The sequence below is a fragment of the Pezoporus flaviventris genome, unplaced genomic scaffold, assembly GCF_033815535.1.
Source record: "Pezoporus flaviventris isolate CSIRO_AGI_PZ_B2104156 unplaced genomic scaffold, CSIRO_AGI_Pfla_v1 ptg000001l, whole genome shotgun sequence".
Classification (NCBI taxonomy): Eukaryota; Metazoa; Chordata; class Aves; order Psittaciformes; family Psittacidae; genus Pezoporus; species Pezoporus flaviventris.
In genome coordinates, this window is record NW_026892549.1 from 56,431,768 (window position 1) to 56,450,644 (window position 18,877).

The window sequence follows — 18,877 nt, forward strand, 5'->3', positions numbered from 1 at the left end:
TCAACATTTTCATTTGTGGATTACTTAAAAGGAGCCTGATTTTTAGAGGATAGTCCTGAAAATCAGGTTGCAAAGGCATCTGTGCCTTCATAACCAAAGCTTCTTGTACTTGTCAGTTATTTCTTGAACATTTTACTGTATTTTCTAGACTTCAAGAAACATGGATACAAAACTTTGAAATGTGCAGACTACCATTTTATCTCGAGTATAGGACATGTTTAAGGCAGGTACATTTCTGTATACAGTTCACTGAAAGTAATTCACAAAGTACTTGATTTGCACAGTAGTTCCAAGGCATTTAATTGTTCTAACAAGTGTATTAAGCTTATTATTATTGTTTTTAACTCTCAAGTCTTTCTTTGGGTCTCTCAGCAGCAGGTGGTGAAACAAACCAGGCTCCTGGTGTATTTAAACAAGCAAAGGAAAAACTCTCAGTGAGTAAAATCATCATTCATCTTTATAATCTCCTTTGTCCTTATTTCAGATCTTTTTGTGTTAATTCAGTAATTGTGTGTTCCATTTAAAACGTGTGTTCCATTTAAAACTTGTGTTCCAGTTAGAATTTGTTTGCCATATTCATTATTCATTTAAAAGAGTAATTAAAACCACCTTTCCTGAATAACCTGAATTACAGTTCCAAGTGGTAGGTGATGACAGTTTGCAGATTCATAGGGGCACACAGGCTGCACACAGTTGTCATCCTGGGATGAACTGTGTACCTTGGCCCTTTCTGCAGCATCCGATTCATACAGCCACCTTGCTCAGTTGCTACATAGGCAGAAATCCTCCCCCAGGACTCACTGGGTGTATGATGCACCGCTTCATAGCCATACATTCTGCAGAGCTCTTGCCTGTACTGGCCGGTAGCATTTTATATGCAATTAAATGCTTTTTGAATGACCGTCTCCTGGACTGCTGATTTCTGCTGGTGATTCAACCTAACAGTTACGTGTCCTGCCTTAAGCTGCTCTTCAGCCTGTTCTGCTCCCTCTGTCTGGCTTTCTTCTGTTGTTTCCTTCAGTAAATACTGCAGTGTTCAAACTCTGTTCCCACGCTGAACCTACACTCCTCCTCCTGTCCCATCACTCCAAAATCCCCAAGAAACCAACCTCCTTTCCCTGTGCCCTACGCAACTGGTTTTTACATGGCACTGACACATGCTAATACACATCCATAGCACTGACAGCACTGTGCTATTGTTAGCCAGCATTAACAATTAAATAGTTCCTTAGGATCCCTCTAAATTTCCTCATGTATTCCATGGATGATTTATTTCAAACAGATAGTCAATTCTCTGAGGAACAAAAAGATCAGCCTCATAAAGTGCTACACATAGTTTATGACTCATAAAAAGTTTTTAATGATGATAGCAGCATAACTGATTGGAGGCTTTGGAGGAGGCTGTGAAATTTAGACCTGGATTCAGCCATGGATTCTGGGATTTCATGTGGGTTTTCAGGTCTGACTCATTTCAGCTCGTAACTGGGAAAATTGCTAGAGGTTCTTTACTAGTACAGTAAGAAATACCTAGACAGGTTTCTGGTCTGAGTCAACAGTATGGTTTATTACTGTCTTTTCTTAAGGGATGATCAATTCACAAAAGAAGTCAATACCAGCCCATTTTCAGAGTCATCTGTGTTCATGGAGTACCCCAAGTATAAGTTGCAAGATCGTTCTCTGAAATTATCTGCTTGCTACAGATTATCTGCTGTCCCCTTAACTTACAGAAAAGATCAGCTATAGCGATGTTCCCTGCTTACTTTCTCTTCCTCTTGCTTTGCTTCTCTGATTGCTACAGTTACACAACCCTTAGACATTTTCTATTCTGTGCCTTGGCTTCACCTCTGCTTTTATAAAGACCTCTCCTTTTTGTTGTATTTCTTCCTGATTTTCAGCTTTTATGTCCTTCAAATGCAGCTTTGTCCTCTCCACTGCTTAAGGCTAGGTCATCCAACCCAGTCAGTTTTGTTACCTATCTTCAAACTACAAGTTTACTATTGCTTTGCAGAACAAGTTCAGAAAGGCTGAGCAGTTCCATCTGCTGGAAGGAGCTGTGTACCTGTGGTAGCGAGATGTTGAGAACATCAGTCATGTTAGGAACACCTCTGAAATAAAGTGAGGTTTCTGCATCCCAACTTGAGCAATTCCCGAGTCTTAGAGTTATATAGATGTGTCCTGTGGACAGCTAGCACTTCCAGCAACATGAATTGTAACAAAGATCAAAGGTAATGCATTGCTAAGAGAGTAAGAACAGTTTTCTGGGTAAAGGGCAGGAAGGGATTGAGACATTTGGTTTCTTTACTTGCTCTACCAGCCTTCAGCATGTCACTGAAATCCGTTTGGGCAAGATTCTGCTTCTGTTGCTGATGCTAAGAAGTGACTTGCTTCCTAAATAACACTGAGGGCATCTAGACTGTGATAACCTTTGAGCAGTGTGTTAGCCCAAGATCATGCCTTTTCCCCAGCTGTTCCATTGAAAGATCTCAGTCTCGTCCATCTTTAGCATCCACATTAGATGCACATATTCATGGAGGTCACTGTGTGCAGTTTAAGTGAAGAGGACAAGGTCTGTACATCATGCGTAGGATATTAATCTGTAAAAGCTTTCCAGTCTTGTTAGGGGAAACATTTGCATGACCCACAAGGCAAAAACCACAGAGTGAACATTTGGGCCTAAAACTGTGTGTGCTTCATTATAGCTAAAGTTCAGAAAAACAGGAGAAAGGTGTTTGCAGAATGTCTGCTTCCTGAGGCCACCCAACTCTGCTTCCAGAAATTCAGCATTAGTAACCACCCTAGTAGGTTTGTAAATATGGCCCCAAGTTTCACAAGTGGATGGGACCCATAAATTGAGCTGTGACAAATCAAAGTCTGGAGAAGCCTTTGATGTGACAGAAACACACATTGTGCAGTTTCTGTGTAAAATAATTTTTAATGACTTTATTCTGTTTATTCCCAGGTAGTGAAACGAGTATTAACAGAAAGAGGCATAAATATGTTGCAGAAGTCATTCTAGGAATATATTCTTGCTAGTGAAGCACTTCCATCCTTTGAAGTAATTTCTTGCCTTGCTACTTGGTATGGATGATGATAACCAACAGAAGTCATCTCAGCTGTTGAAGGACAGGAATGGTTTATTACACAGTTCTGCAGCTTTTAATTATATTGATGATATCATAGATGACATTGAGCACACCAGCTTCAGATTTCTGTGGGCTGGGTATGCAGCCTAAGCCAGATGCCTGTGAGGGCTGGATAACCCATTCTTTTCTCATTTTCTAATACAGACAACTTGAGAAGTAACTCATACACCTTTTCTGAGCATTGAGAAGGTCTAGGTGACTGACTTTGCTCAAATGCCAGATTTTTCATGGTTAAAGTTCTGTACCAAATCCTGTAATTACAGACCTGTTGGGATCACTCCTGTTTGTATCTTCATGCTAGTGTGAATACAGATTGAATCAGGACTACATTGCCAAGGGGTGCATTAGGGATTTTGTGTGTACACACAAGAAGCAATGCTGTCATGTCCTTTTGCCAGTGTGGGAATACTGCTGTAACTTTGCTTTTAAGATTCCCACGATTTTATTCTTGACTGTAGCCTGGAGGGATATATTTCAAAAATGCAACTGGGTTTTAAAGGACTAGGATCTCTTGGTGCTCCTGTAGTTGTGCACTTGTTTCTAATGCAGACAACCAGCAGCTGTACCAATGAAATGCCATATATGGCACCAGTTTTGTCCTAGGAAGACAAGACAAATACAGCATCTGAAGAAAAAAAGTACTTCCTAGAATCAGTAACTGTACAGTCCCCGAGGATTTCAGTCCAACAACACAGAACTGAAAGTTGCATGCATGTCAGAACTGCATAGACACCATTACCAGACACAAGGAAAGCATTCATAGCTTGGGTTATGGTGGTGGTTTGTTTTTCTTTTTTTTGCTCCATGTTGCATGTATGTTCTTTTTGTCCAGCTTCATGTTGTGTTTTCTTTTGTTTGTTTTCTCATGACTAGACTGCCTCTTTGTCAAAGATTCCTGCCTCAAAGTCTAGAGCAAAGTCATTGCTCCCACCAAGACCCAGCTCAGCTTGCTCCTTAACTACTAAAAGGGCCACTTTTCTTGATACAGACAGTTGTTATGTACGGCCTTCCTCAGCAGGCCCAAGAGACTGCTTGCCCTACTCAAAATCAGATACTAAGGTAAGGTAGCAGAGTTGGTAGAGAGAGTTAGCTTGGAGATGTATAGATGAACCCCATGGATCACATTCTCTACCTACTGAATCTTGAGTAATTCTCTGCAAAGCTTACATCCAGTGGCACGAGAATTGATTATTAGGCTACAAGAGTTGTGCTACAAAATGGATAAAACCGAAGGAGATTCTCCAGAGGAAACATAAGTGAAATAAATTACAACTAGAAGAACATATCTTCTTTCTATTGATTATATGGATCTGCTTCTGCTGAGAAGTGGCACCCATTTGCATGTGGGTAAGTGGCAAAGAACAGCAGTATTAAAGTGCCCTCCCAGTTTAAAACAATTTAACTTTCAATCAGTTAATATTCCCTGAAAACAAATTCAGTCCCCAGTGTAGGAGGGTACAGTTCTAATCACCAGCAGTAAGGGCAGAAGCCAAGTGCTCTAGGATCCAAGTCTGGTCTATGTATGGGACCATGCTGAAGAAGTTGCAGTTGAAAGAGATGTTCAGCAGTCCATCCTAGCTTCTTCATGTTTACATTTCACTTGTGTTTCACATCTGCTTGATGCTGAGTTGATGACTATCCCCATTGAAAAACTGTTTTCACTCTTTATTTCCATTTTTCTGTGCTAACAGTATGCTTGGTCTGTCTTTTACTGTTTGGCACCATCATCATATTTGTTTATCTGCTTATGCAAGACTGTCTTTGGCCATGTGTCCCATAGATTCAGAAATATTCTAACATACATGTCCACTGCTCTAACCATAGTAAAAGAAGTATGGAAGGAAATAAGACACCAGGATTAATAATCCTGAATTGAAAAAATAAGCTGTAGCTAAAATTTGTTCTCCAAAAGAAAGTGCAAGGTACAGTTGAAGAATGCAAAAAATCACACCTCTGTGGGGTATATTCTGGGCACCAGTACTGCAGTTACTTTGCAGGTAAATTCATGTAAGAATTCCACACCTGAGCTCCAGAGAGTAAATTCTTTAACTTCAACTTGCAGTAAAATAACCCCTTGTTTCTTACTAAGAAACAAATGTGGAATCCATTCATTTAGATCTAAGAGTATCTGTGTTAAGTACATCAGATTACTGGTGTTTTGATGCAGTAAACAAGCACTAGGGAGCTATGCAGAGCATGGGAGCTAGCTGGATCCCAACAGGTTCCTGTGTGAGTGGTAAGTTGGGCCTATAGGATGAGGTTTCCCCTTCTATACAGGTTAAGAGAAATCACAGCCTATTGATCTTTGAGTTTTGAAAACTAAACCTTCCTTTTTTATGTTGCTACTACTAGGATGGAGTAAGCAAGAGTCCTGAAAAGCGTTCCTCTCTACCACGACCTTCCTCTATCCTTCCTGCTCGAAGAGGTGTATCAGGAGACCGAGACAGAGAGGAGAATTCTCTCTCCCTCACAGCTTCTCTCTCTTCAGTACGACGGACCACCCGTATGTTTTTTTCATATTAACCTTCTCCTACTGCTGTGGGTGTCTCCCATCCGTGTTAGATGTGTCATATTGCCATAGCGTCATGTGTCCTTGCCTTTTACACAGGGGGCAGGTCTGGGGTATGCTCTTGGAAATCAAGCCCCACAAACTCATTTTGTCCAGATACCAAGTGCTGAGCAGCATGGGCTTGAAAACAGGGACAGGATGCACCCTTTCTGTCCTCTGCAATGCCCAGACCTAGGACTGCTGTTCAGACTGATTGCTGATACCTGAAAGTGACTTTGCAGGGAGTTCAGAGCTGGGCAGGTGGCTTAAACCACAACAGCAAGATATTTAACACAGGGCATTTACAAAGTAAATTACAAGTAAAAAAATGAGACAAACTTGAAGTAAGGAACATAAAATATTCTGATGGATCTTGGGAAAGGGAAACTGGTAGTTATAGTCTTTAATTTGCTGTTTCACAGTGATGATCTCCCTGTGCCATAATACTAGGGTAAACTCTCTGCTGGGAACTGAGATGTTGGCAAGTGGAGTGACTCATGGGAGTAGGTTAGGATAGTAAAACAGCAAGGTCCTTTTAGGAGGACTAATCTTATCAAATCACAAACCAGAAGAAATCACAGAACAAAGAGAATTTTATCAAATACCCCAGAACTTTTAGTTAGATGTGCATTCAACACAGGCCTCAGAACCTGGATATAGCTCCCTGCTTTCCAATAGGAATTCCTCTGGTTTCTCTCTTTAGAAACCAATCTTTTATAGGAGCTACAGGGAAATAGATGATTAAATTCTACAGAAAATGTGCTTTGAAATTCTTGCATGATTCTCCAAGGGTAAAACAGAGACCCTTTGTAAGCAGAGTGACCCCCAGCTGGCATAGCAGCCCATTCTGCTGATGAGGAGTGAGAGGCCATTGAGCATTTGCCAATGTGGTGAAGGGCTGAGGAATGAAAAATAAATATACCAAAGCTGCAGGGAGCTGGGGAACAAAATAATACTCCCTTTCTGTCTCAGCTGGTATGGTGAGAAGGTTGGGTTTAGGTTTAGGGTTGGTTTGGAAATAAAGAAACCCTTCAGGGAAACTGGAAGTGAGAGGAGTATGCTCTATCTGTCTGATGAGTCATGTAAACCAAAGAGTTTCTCCTGGACCCCAGGGGCAGCAGTGCCTTGGGTTTGGTCCCTCACTGTTACTTAAACAGAATGATTGACAAATACTTCAGATAAGTTTTTTTATTAGCCCCACTGGATGCTCTAGAGAGGCCCATTGGATTTATAACTCCTGAACATTTCAAAGGTGAAAATGTACATGCACCTATCCAGCACTGGGGTTTCCAGGCTTTGAGGGTTGGTTTGGTCTTTCTCTCTCTGAGTATTCTCAGTGGAGCTTTACTTAAAGCAGCATATGGAAGTACCTCAGCTTGTTTATTTGTGTTTGAGAGTTACGAGCAGAGCTGGCTGCAGAAAACACAGTGCCAATACTAAACTGTTCTTGTGCTCAGTGAGGATGACTGGCAATGCCACAAGCACTGAGTGGAGCTGCTATAAAACATTACAATATTTATTTATTTCTAACTCACATGCAGATGTAACTAGAATGTGACTTTTCAGCTAGGTTGACTTCTCTAATTGCTTTCTTTCACTGCACTAGTGAAAAATAGCAATTGAATGTGAGGGACATCTGCCTATCCACACAACAGAGCTATGACTTGTTCATTAGCTGAATGCTGACCCAGGGAACAGCTGCAGACACTGGATAACCAGCAGTGGTATGTGACTAGCAGCTGCCAGGCACTTAGAGCCTTTAGTTTCAGTATTACGATCAGAATTTTTCCCACTCTCTAGTTCAATGCTCAAATCCATTGAAATTGGTGACAGCATTCTTACTGGCTAGTCAGGTTGTCAGATTGAGTCCCTCAATGTCAGGTTAGATTCCAAGGGTGCTTCTCGTCCTTTACCCAAAATGGAAATCAGTGTGGTATTGTGCCTCATTTAGTGAGCTTTGTGGGAAGCATGGCTGTGTTACAAAACAGGGAACTCAGTCACCATATGGGGAGTTAACCAGCTCAACCATACATGACAAGGTAACTCCTGACAGGTTGATGGGCAAAGTAAGACACAGAGATAGACATCCAGTGTGCCATTCTACCATCTTAGAACTGTATCTCTCCTGGCACACAGGGATGCAGCACTGGGAGGAGCATAGGGAAGAAGAGCTGTATTTCTGTGGGTCTAATGCTAGTTTTTGTCCTGGATGTAGGATCAGAGCCAATTCGTAGCAGAACAGGAAAAAGTGGAACTTCGACTCCCACTACTCCAGGCTCCACTGCCATCACTCCAGGGACACCACCAAGCTATGCCTCCCGTACCCCAGGCACTCCAGGGACACCCAGCTACTCCAGGACCCCACACACTCCTGGCACCCCCAAATCTGCCATACTGGTACCTACTGAGAAAAAGGTTGCCATAATTCGCACTCCTCCTAAATCTCCAGCCACTCCAAAGCAGCTACGGGTTATTAATCAGCCTCTACCTGACCTCAAGAACGTCAGGTCCAAAATTGGATCAACAGATAATATCAAATACCAGCCTAAAGGGGGGCAGGTAAGGATTCCACTTTTCATGTTGGGATGGGTGTGGGATGGGATCCATTTGAGTTGCCTTGCAAATGCTGCTTCTGTTGTCCATATGCACTGTTTCAGTGATGATAAAAGGCAGGGGCCAGGACAGTCTTGAGAAAGTATTTTGTCCCCTGAAAACTAATGGTGCCTCACTGAGAGCAGTTGGAAAACTTCAAAGTAAGAGTTTGCACTCCATGCCATAGATAACTTTCAGCCTGAAGTCTCATCAGTTGCTGCTTATCTAGTCTTTATCAGTACCAACAAATGGAAGAGGTTTGTTTTAATTCAAGCAAGTTCAAATTCAACCTAAATAGATGTTAGTAGGATTGCACACGACATGACCTTTTCTTGGGTCATTCCGCATTGCATGTGCATTGTGTTGGGTGATGTTAATGGGGGTTGCAGACTCCAACCTGGCAAATCCACCCCAAGTTAAAGATGAAGGGAGGAGACAGATATTAGACTTAACTGTTTTTCTTGCTGCAGGGTTTGAATAAGCAGGAACAGGGCTTAAATTGTATAAACTGGAGAATGAATGTAATATAAGAAAAGATGAATGTGTAATAAGGCAGATAATGTTTTTCTTACTGTCTGAAAGAACAAGAATTCAGGGACACGATGCAATTAAAAAGACATAGTTTCATACCTTGCAGAGTTATGCAGTGAAGCACATTGTCATGAGTATCGCTTTTGGCTGAAGACTTAACATGTGTTAAGCAAAGTCGTAAAATCACAGAATGGTTTGGCTTGGAAGGGACCTTAAAGCTCATCCAGTTCCAACCCCCTGCCACAGGCAGGGACACCTTCCACTAGAGCAGGGTGCTCCAAGCCCCATTCCAACCTGGCCTTGAACACTGCCAGGGATGGGGCAGCCACAGCTTCTCTGGGCACCCTGTGCCAGCACCTCAGCACCCTCACAAGGAAGAACTTCTGCCTAAGAGCTCTCCCCTCTGGCAGGTTAAAGCCATTCCCCTTGTCTTGTCCCTACAGGCCCTTTTCCAAAGCCCCTCTCCAGCTTTCCTGTAGCCCCTTTAGGCACTAAAGCTGTTGTAAGGCCTCCCCTTAAGGGGCCTTCTCTTCTCCAGGCTGAAGCAGCCCGACTCTCTCAGCCTGGCTCCATAGCAGAGCTGCTGCAGCCCTCACAGCATCTCCGTGGCCTCCTCTGGATTCACTCCAGCAGCTCCACGTCCGTGTTGTGCTGTTTCCCCAGAGCTGGATCAGGACTGTAGGGTTGGTCTCCCCAGAGTGCAGCAGAGGGAGAATCTCTTCCCTCGACCTGCTCCTCACGCTCTGGGGGTGCAGCACACATTCCAGAAAGCTGGGTTGTACAGTGCTTGCAGATTAGATACTTCTATATATACGTGAGATTTTGAATTCATAGTGGAATATACACAGCAGTGAGGTTTGCCTAATGGTGTCTCAGAAAAAAATATTAAATTGGATCAAATCTTAACATTGCAACCTCCTGCAGGTGTTGCAGGGGAAAAACCCAGGCTCATGTTGTAAACAATAAGGTATCTCTTAGAAGCTGATCCTGTTTTCATGGTAAATTAACACATCCATTGCTTTCCAGGCTTTGGACAGTAGCCAGTTACTCAGATAAAGTCAAGATAATGCCTCAGCAAAGGTTCTTCTGCCTTTCTTTTGACAAGTATCTGTGTAACTATTTTGTGGGGGAGTTCAACACTCATTTGACATATTGCATGGCAGATGGTAGCAGTGCGCAGGGGCTTCAGGAGGCTTGGAACACAAATTCAGCCTGTGCATCTGGATTAGCATTCCTCATAACAAGCCCAGCTGCTGGACCTGCGGCTCAAAACCAGCACCATGTTAGCCAGCCCTCCTCCTCTCTGGTATTCTCTGTGGACTGTTAACAGCCATACAAGGCCCAGGGGAGAGCACAGCAATTGTATTTCTTTGTGAATGGCATGCCTAGACAGCTACACTTCATAGAGTTGCAGTCTTTACAGGGTAGTGAAGGATGGCACAGCAATTGGCATTTCATTCTTCCAGGGATCACAGGGGAAATCTGCTGGGTGGACATAATGTCACTGAGGCTAAAGCATTTTTCAGTTCCCAGTGATATGTGGCCACTGAGCTGGGTTGAGCAGAGAGAGACTCACTGAAGTTTTCCTTTATGCCATAGTTGCTTAGTCTAGACAAGAGGTTTTAGGATTAATTCTTTTCCAGTTTCTGCAGTTTAATTTCATAGGGGCTGTGAGAGGAACACATGAAAGCTAATTTCGTTTCCTTGTGTCTGCTCACTTCTTTAATGTCTGGTGGCAAATACTGTGCTGGCTGAAATAAGCTGTTATCTGCTATCTGCTTTTAGTGATGATACATGAAACAAACCGAAAGCTGCTTGAGTTTTATAACCTGAGCTGGAAGTGCTGATAGCAATAACCACAGGAAAAATAAGCAGACAAAAAGCCAGCATATATCTGGGCATGTTAAGTACATACACGTGACATGTAAATCACTAAAGGAATACAGATACGCAGCTCAGAAGTGTCATTTGGAGACAGGCTATCCTTTTACCAGAGGCATATCCGAACCTAGCAGAAGGTCGTCTTTTAGCTTACAGCTGTTCTAGAGAAAGCAGCCCCACTCTGAAACTGCCAGAGGCTGAGGCGCAGAACTGAAGAAGCAGGGGATGTTTGAATGCTAAATAAATCAAGAAATACAGTACTTGAGCCTTGAATTTCATCAAAAGCTCATCAGACAGCAGACTGATTTTACTTCAGCTCTGGCTTGCAGCCTCAGAAACAAAGAAGAGAAATAGCTTCACCTGATAGGAAGGAGAAAAAAAAAGGAGCATGCTTCTAGGGGCAGAAGCAAGTTAACTTTGCCCTTCATTAAGGTCCTACTAGGAATAGATGGCTTGAGATGTGTTTAACTGGTATTCTGCAGGCTGGAGAAATAAGGGGTTCTCAGCTCTGTGCTGCAGCCAGTAGGTGGTTGTCTGGTTTTCTCTTTATAGCAGAGTACGGTGAAATGTATCATTCTTGGCAAAGCTCAGAGGCGACTAGCTCATGGGTATGTCTGCTGGGCTTCAGATGGGTTTTCACACTGTATCAGCTGTGGAGGAAATGCTGTGCTTTCAAATGTAACCCATTTGCATCTGTTATTTCTCAGACAGCCCAAGGGAAGCATGGAGGAACTGAGGGAAGGGGTTGGAACTCTGTTTCAGATGCCAAGACTGGGGTTTTTCTTTTCAGATTTTTGATCTTCTTGAAATTCTGTCTATGAATGGAGTTTGTACCATATCAGAGTGCAAAAGTGCACTAACTGAGTCCTGCCATTACTGACCACGCAGACTATTCATAAAGCAGCATAGGCCAGCAACCAAGGGTAAAGCCAACCTAGATTTGTTTTAATTTAATCTTAAAATGTATACCTAAACCCTGAGCCATGGGCAAGAATTTAAGTGGATGTGAATCAGCAGAGCTTCATCAAAGTGAATGGAGCTGTATAGACTAGAATGCCATACACAAGGTTTAAATATCACTACAGTAAGAGCCAGGCATCTTGTAAGAAGTAAGGTGACATGTAGAGAAACTCAATCCCTGAGCTTTTGTTGAAGAACAAATGTTGAAGAACCAAGTGTTCCTTAAAGGTTTTTAGGAAGATTAAGGAAGAACTTCACCATCTTCACTAAACAGTAGAAAACAAAGTGCAGTTATTCATGGGTCAGAACGTCTGAATAAATTGATGACAACACTATTCAGCAGAACCTGTCCAGAAACCACAAGAATGCTGGCAAGGAGAATAGGCATCTGCATTAGAGGATAAAATAGACCAGCACAGGGAAGTATAAGACATCTCAGAGCTACACAGAGGAGGAGGTTTGTGTGAATATCTGTCATCTTTTTGTTAGCTTCAGAATCAGTTTGGTTGTCAGGCGAGATGACAACACATCTCACACCCTTCCATCATCACAATTTACAACCCCACCTGCAGAGAGCAGTAGTCTCCTGAAGTGTTCCCTGTGTCAGGTATAGGCTGCCAGGATGCAGAGACAGAGACAGACAGATCCAGTGCACACCAGAGCTGAGCACCTCCTGGGAGAACTGCAGGTCAAAAGGGCATTCAGTAAGTTCCCCTTGGGATGGCATCTTTAACTCTCTTCCTCGGTTTCACATGTCTTTATACCATGTTATGACCACTGATGACTGCCCCAAAATTAATCTGAAGATCTAGATTATATGCTATTGGTGCACTGGTTGATGGAAAGTGTCCTAAAAGGTAGTGAAAAATAAAGGCCTAATTAAAGTGCAGACTGAGCTGTTGCTGGGTCCCATTCTGTCTCTCATCTCCTTCTGGCACATCATGCACTGTTTCTCCAATACATTGTGATCTAAAAGCACTTTTATAGAATCATAGAATCCCAGACTGGTTTGGGTTGGAAGGGACCTTAAAGCTTATCCAGCTCCAACCCCCTGCCATGGGCAGGGACACCTTCCACTGGAGCAGGTTCCTTCAAGCCCCTTCCAACCTGGCCTTGAACACTGCCAGGGATGGGGCAGCCACAGCTTCTCTGGGCATCCTGTGCCAGCGCCTCAGCACCCTCACAGGGAAGAACTTCTGCCTAAGAGCTCATCTCAGTCTCTCCTCTGGCAGGTTAAAGCTTTTCCCCCTTGTCCTGTCACTTTGGCCCGAGTTAAGAGAATGTGCCTGCTCAGGACAGTGAAGAACATAAATCATCTTATAAGGTTTGATGCTTCCCCAACTAGAGCCAGAGGAGGCAGCTGTATAGGGAGATGTGGACTGACAATGTGACACGGCAGCAGTGAAAGTACTTAGCTAATGAGAGGCTGGGAGGCAATTGTTTCCACACGGGCAGCTGCATTCATTGGAACAAGTTTGTGCATTTACCAAGTCACCAGTTCGCAACTGTGAGATAAATTAATCTGTGTCAGTCTGGTTTGGTTTTCTTTATAGATTCCCAGATTTGTGGATTTGCGAGACATTTGAAGGAGTTTGTTCTGGACTGAAAATCAGAAATGAATTCGTCCCTTGTTAATTGAAGATGGAATGCAAAGAGCCATGGGGAGTTTCAGGCACACCTTCAAAGTTCTCACCGCTCAAACCCATAATTTTTAAGGTTTTGAAAGTCAGAATTTTGGCTGATCATTACAGATTATACAGAAATAACATCTTGCAGCTCCTGTGTTCAGACTGCACTCATTTAATGGAAGGCTTGCCCAAGAACAGTCTGTACAGTTAAGCTCTGAATTATTCTGGATAAAAAGGAAGATCTTCCTGACTCATATTTTAGAAAAATGAAGCAATCAGTGCCAGGCTTTAGCAAGTTTTAGAAAGTTTCTTTGAGAAAAGGTGTTTGGTTGGTAGAAATGAGCAAGGAATTGGAACTTCCTGTCCCAATCTGACATTCTCTTTTATGTTTATGATACTAGTCAAAGTGGTATTCCATACCATATCACATCATGCTCAATATAGAAACTGAGGGGAGTTAGACGGAGGGGCTAATCACTGCTCAGATCGGGCTGGGTATCAGTCAGTGGGTGGTGAGCGTCACTTCTATGGGTTTTTTTGTTCATTATATTCCTCTTTTGCTCTCTCTTTATGTCCTCATATTGTTATTATTGTTATTATTATTAGTTATTATTATTATTAACACCCATGAGTTGTTTTACCTTTCTTTCAGTTCTCTCCCCCATCCCACTGGGGTAGGGGGGCAGTGCACTGGCAGCAGTATGGTACTTGGTTGCCAGTCATACAGTCACAAGCTGTCTGATGGGGCTCTAGCCTCTAACAAAACCTCCACTGACTACAGTAGCCATAACCTGATGTTTCTCCTTCTTTTGAAGGCCATTAGCAGGAGTGCACTGATTTCTGCCAGTCAGATCTGGTATATTCAGTCTGTCTAGTTAGGGTTGAAGGCATCACTTTCTGGAGGATCTTTCCAGTGTCTACAGTGGCAGCTTAAGTGACCAGTGACAACTTTTAGGTAGCTAATGACAGAGGAGACAAATTCTGGCCATGAGGAACCATACGCTACTGGTCTCTTGGTAACAGTGAGGGGAGAAGCTGTAATTTATTTCTTTTTCTAGAGGAGACTGAAATTCCCAGGACATAAATTCTGTGCAAGTCTGAGTCATGCCAGCAGCAGGTTCAGCAGCGGAAGTATTTTCAGCTAAGAAAGAAGTAGTCTAGATTTTGAGAAATAAAATAGGGAAGGTTGTTCTTTTGGGAAAAAATGTTCAGGCAATACATAATCTGCATCAGAGCTGTTTGGTCATATAATAGTGTTCTGTCTTGCACAGGAAGATGAGGAAAAGAGTTTATTTTGCTCGATGGGAAAGGGCAGGAAAGAATAGGATAAAAGGCTTAGGTTTTATCTTGGAAATATGGATTTGAATAAAAAGAGATGCTAAGGGACGTGTCTGCTGAGCTCTGGGAAAGCCAGCTTGCACGAAGAGTGAAACACAAGAGAGTTTTTTGAACTTGAACTGAGCAACTGAATTTTCTCCACTATGGTGCAGTAAAGAATCCAGACACAACTCAAAGTCACTCCTTCTTAAAGATAAGGAACATGACTGGAAAACTGATACTTGATGCTCAACACTTGATATTTGAAGCTGTTAGTACTCTTGCCACACGTAGGGACTGTTGCCTCTAAAATTTAAGTATCAAACTCTGTAGTTTAGTAAAATCTATTTTGTTTAAGGGAGGACTGAAGCAAGGATTCTATGGTTTAGCTGAATTAACGGAGCTTATAGGGTCTTTTTTATTTGGCATGAGTGAATCTCCTTCAATTTCTTTTGCCATTCTTTGCATCAGCTCCCCAGATTTAGTGAGGAGTATGATTCCAGAACACGTTACGCTTCATCTAACATGGATCCTGCACTTCCTTGAGTTGTCTGTTAAATTCAGCTGGTGTCTCTTGACTGCAAACTCTTTGTATTTCCCTGCACAATTATACGAAACCTGTCACCATTTCTCTATAGGCCTTTTCTCCCTTTATTGGTGGGAATGTACGGAATGTACCTAGTTCAGTGTGGTCACCTTATTAATTACAGTGATTTGTAAATAGGTAGAAAGCAGCTTGTAAATCAGCTATTGATGTCCTATGCAAGTATTGAAGATGTATGTGGCTGATTGCAAGACATCTGTTTATTTTACTGATACTTCCCTTTGGAAGTATCTATTTTCAGTTGTTTTTTTCACAGTCTAACTGTTCAGGCTGAGATATTACATGCTGAGTGTCTGCTCTGTACTTAGAGAAATGTCAGAAATGAACCTGTCTTGTTCACCCTTTAGGAAAAGCAAAGTGAGGATAGAATATTATTTTGCCTATGCTATGTCCAGTACAGCCTTTTCTTTTGAATCTCACTAGCTTGTAGGCTGGCAGCTTCCCTACTGTATATATACAGTAATTTCAGGAGTGCAAGGGTTGAACATGATCACAAGCTCTGTTTGTAGATGTGGAAAGTCTGAGGCACAGTCTTTCTCTTCAAGAACTTTGCTAGGCCAAATAAACAGCCTTTCCTCTCCCTTTACCTGTAGCCTCTGCCAGAAGCATGAAAACTGTAGTATCATCTGTCCTCGGCAATATGTAGATTTGGAAGCACTGAGAACTGCCTCTTGATGCTTATCAGATTTTAACCTTAACCTTGGTTCCTATGCAAGACCAATTATTATCTCACTCAATCCCTGTATTAACCAGGAGACCAAACACTGAATAATGTCTAGTTATGTCAAATTACTGTGATGCTGTGGTAAGTAGGAGGAACCTGGCCCTTTCTGATAAGTTTTTAGGAGTCTGGGAGCTTTTCCCAGTATCACAGCCTGACACCGTGTTCATACAGCAACTGGAGCTTTTGTAAATGTTTTAGGCACAGTGTTTGTGATAGAGCTTCTCAGAGGCCATAACTGCAAGGCAGGAAAAACATAAATGCATCTCTTGAGGGCCCATGGACTTGTGGATGTCAAGTTTGTCTAAATGATTTCTAACCCAATCCTCCTAAACCAAGAGAAAGACTTCCTTTCTCCAGGCCTTCTCCCTGGTCTCCTGGATCACGGGTTCCTGAGGGCTGGCATTGGCATTGAAGACTCAAGTTAAGAAGGCATTCAGTTTCTCTGCCTTCTCTGCATCCTCTGTCACCACGGTCCCTGCTTCATTCAGTAGTGGGCCCACATTTTCCCTAGTTTTTCTATTATTAATGTATTTGAAGAAGCCCTTCTTGTTGTCTTTGATATCCTTAGCCAGATATAATTCCAAATGGGCCTTGGCTATCCTAGTTGCATTTGTGTCTACTCTGACAATGCCCCTATATTCCAAAGCTGCCTGTCCCTGCTTCCATCTCCTGTCTCCTGCTTGTCTCTTGAGTTTTCACAGAAGTTCCACATTATCCATACAGGTCTCCTGTCCCCTTTGCTCAGTTTCTTGCTTGTGGGGTTGTACTGTTCTTGAGCCTGGAGGAAGTGATCCTTGAATATTAACCAGCTCTCAAGGACCCTTCTTCCTTTTAGGGCCCATTCCCATGGGATTCTCCAAGAAGGCCTCTGAAGAGTCCAAAGTTAGCTCTCCTGAAGTCCAGGGTTATGATCTTATTGCCCAGCTTCGTCCTTGCATGATACTGAACTCCAAGATTTCATGGTTGCTGTAGCCCAGGTTCCCCCAATTTTCACATCACCAGCCGGTCCTTCCTTGTTTATTAGTATAAGGTCCAGCAGCACACCTTTCCTTGCTGGTTCCTGCATCACCTGTATCAGAAAGTTATCAGTGCTTTCTAGGAATCTCCCACATTGATTGTTCCTCCAGCAGATGTCTGCCTCCAGCAGATGTCAGGGTGATTGAAGTCTCCCATGAGAACCAGAGCCTGTGATTGTGAGGCTGCTCCTTGACTCACTCATCATCCACCCTGAGACAAAGTTCCAGACATTCCAGGTGTTCTCTCACATAAAGGACAACTCCACCACCTCGCCTTCCTGGCCTGTCTTTCCTAAAACACATGTAGCCATTCATGACAACATTCCAGTCACACCAGCTATGCCACCATGTCTCTGGAATTGCAGCCAGATCAAAGCCCAGTGACTGCACATGGATTTCTAATTCTTCCTGTCCATTTCCCATACTATGTGCACTGGTATATGTTCGGTTTCCTACCCATGCCCTGCATCTCCCAGTATAGATAGCATTCAAACAGCACAGAAGGTGCTGAAGCACGGTATCTGATTCCTGCTGGGGACTCCTAGAAGTAGTGAGTCACTGAGGCTATGCTATGTGCAACATCAGCACACAGTCTGCCCTAGGCTTCAGTACTGGACCATTGCTTAGGAGTCATCAGAGGACAGAGTTGGCGAGAAAGTCTGTCAGACTTTCAGAGCTTCAGACAGAAGCTGATTTTTCCTTGGTCAGTGTGGTTTTGTGGTATAAATCCCACATTGTCTGTAAGGCTTAATTTTTCCACTGTGGTTTAACTTTACATGGATATGACAAATGCTGAGGAACCTCATCTTGGTCCAGATCAAAATCCTGACTTCCAGGCCCTGTCTGGCATATCTGGGCAAACCAGCATCAGATCAGGAGAGAATGTACCCATTTCAGACTGGCAGGTTAGTGCAAGAGCTGTGAGGGACCCTGTCAGGACATTATCTTGTTGGAATGTTTAGTGAGCATGAATAGAAAACAGCCCTGTTTCTGCCACAGACTACGATGTTCCCTTTCCTGAATGAGAGCATAAGCGGGCTTCATCTTTCTTTTAATGTGCAGCACAATTGAGGTGCATGTATGTACATCCCTACCACACTTCCACCCCCACAGAAGACGTACATACACATTCAGGAGCACAGAGACCTCCCTGGTGAGTCATGGTGTTCATGCTGCCTCTGTCACAGAGAGCTGCATAATCTAATTCCTTTCATCAAGTGCCATCATAAAAGTTTATCATTTTATTGTCATACCTCTGTTCCTTTAGGAGGCAGTTCCAGAGCTTCCCTTCTCTGACAGTTACAAATTTCCCTCTAGATTCCAGCTTCAAATAATTCAGTCACTTTATATTCTTTGTTTGCAAGACAAAGTTTCTCTTTAACCTAAATAGTTCCTGTCCCTCTCTGGTACTTTCCCTCTCATGTTTACAGTCTGATTTCTCAAAGGAAACAAAGTTTGTGCAGTCATGCTGTCTGGCTGGCAATCTTAGCCATCCTCAAATCATTTGTAAGCTGTTAGCCAGTTTCAACCAGTGCTGGCAAGGGAGCAGTGGTTAGAAACACAGGGAGTCCCTCCAAGTTGGGTGATAGTTGTTGACTGGGTACAAAACAGAGATTCAGCATAATGCAGTCGTTGGGTTAAAGGCAGTGATAACTCAGCCCTTCTCCTTAATCAGAGACAACAAAAAGCTAGCTGGTTGTGTACTGGTGTCTGTTTGCCCTGTCTATCAAACCTGAGAAAAAATCTGGGAGATACTGTTGGCAAGAGAGAATAGGGCTTGCTGAAGAATATAGGATGGAGGGATTAAGCAGTTTAAAGCCATAGTCTACAGTAAACAAGGTTCCAGTAGTTGTGGAATTCTTTAGTTATAGAAGGTAGTCATGATTTAAATATGTGCAGGGATATTGATATAATCCAGGAAAGGAAGAAACAG

General features: G+C 42.8%; 1 protein-coding gene across 37 annotated transcripts in view; it reads left to right on the forward strand.

Moving 5' to 3' along the window:
- MAP2 (microtubule associated protein 2) overlaps positions 1-18,877 on the forward strand; it is a 226,993-nt gene that overhangs the window by 199,668 nt on the left and 8,448 nt on the right. For 29 of the 37 annotated variants that reach the window (XM_061459052.1, XM_061459161.1, XM_061459124.1 and 26 more), the window contains 3 exons: positions 373-434; positions 5,496-5,646; positions 7,907-8,250. In XM_061459052.1, coding sequence (XP_061315036.1) covers positions 373-434; positions 5,496-5,646; positions 7,907-8,250 — 557 coding nt within the window. The remainder of the gene's footprint in view (positions 1-372; positions 435-5,495; positions 5,647-7,906; positions 8,251-18,877) is intronic. The other 8 variants (XM_061459114.1, XM_061459170.1, XM_061459319.1 and 5 more) reach the window with 1 other exon arrangement.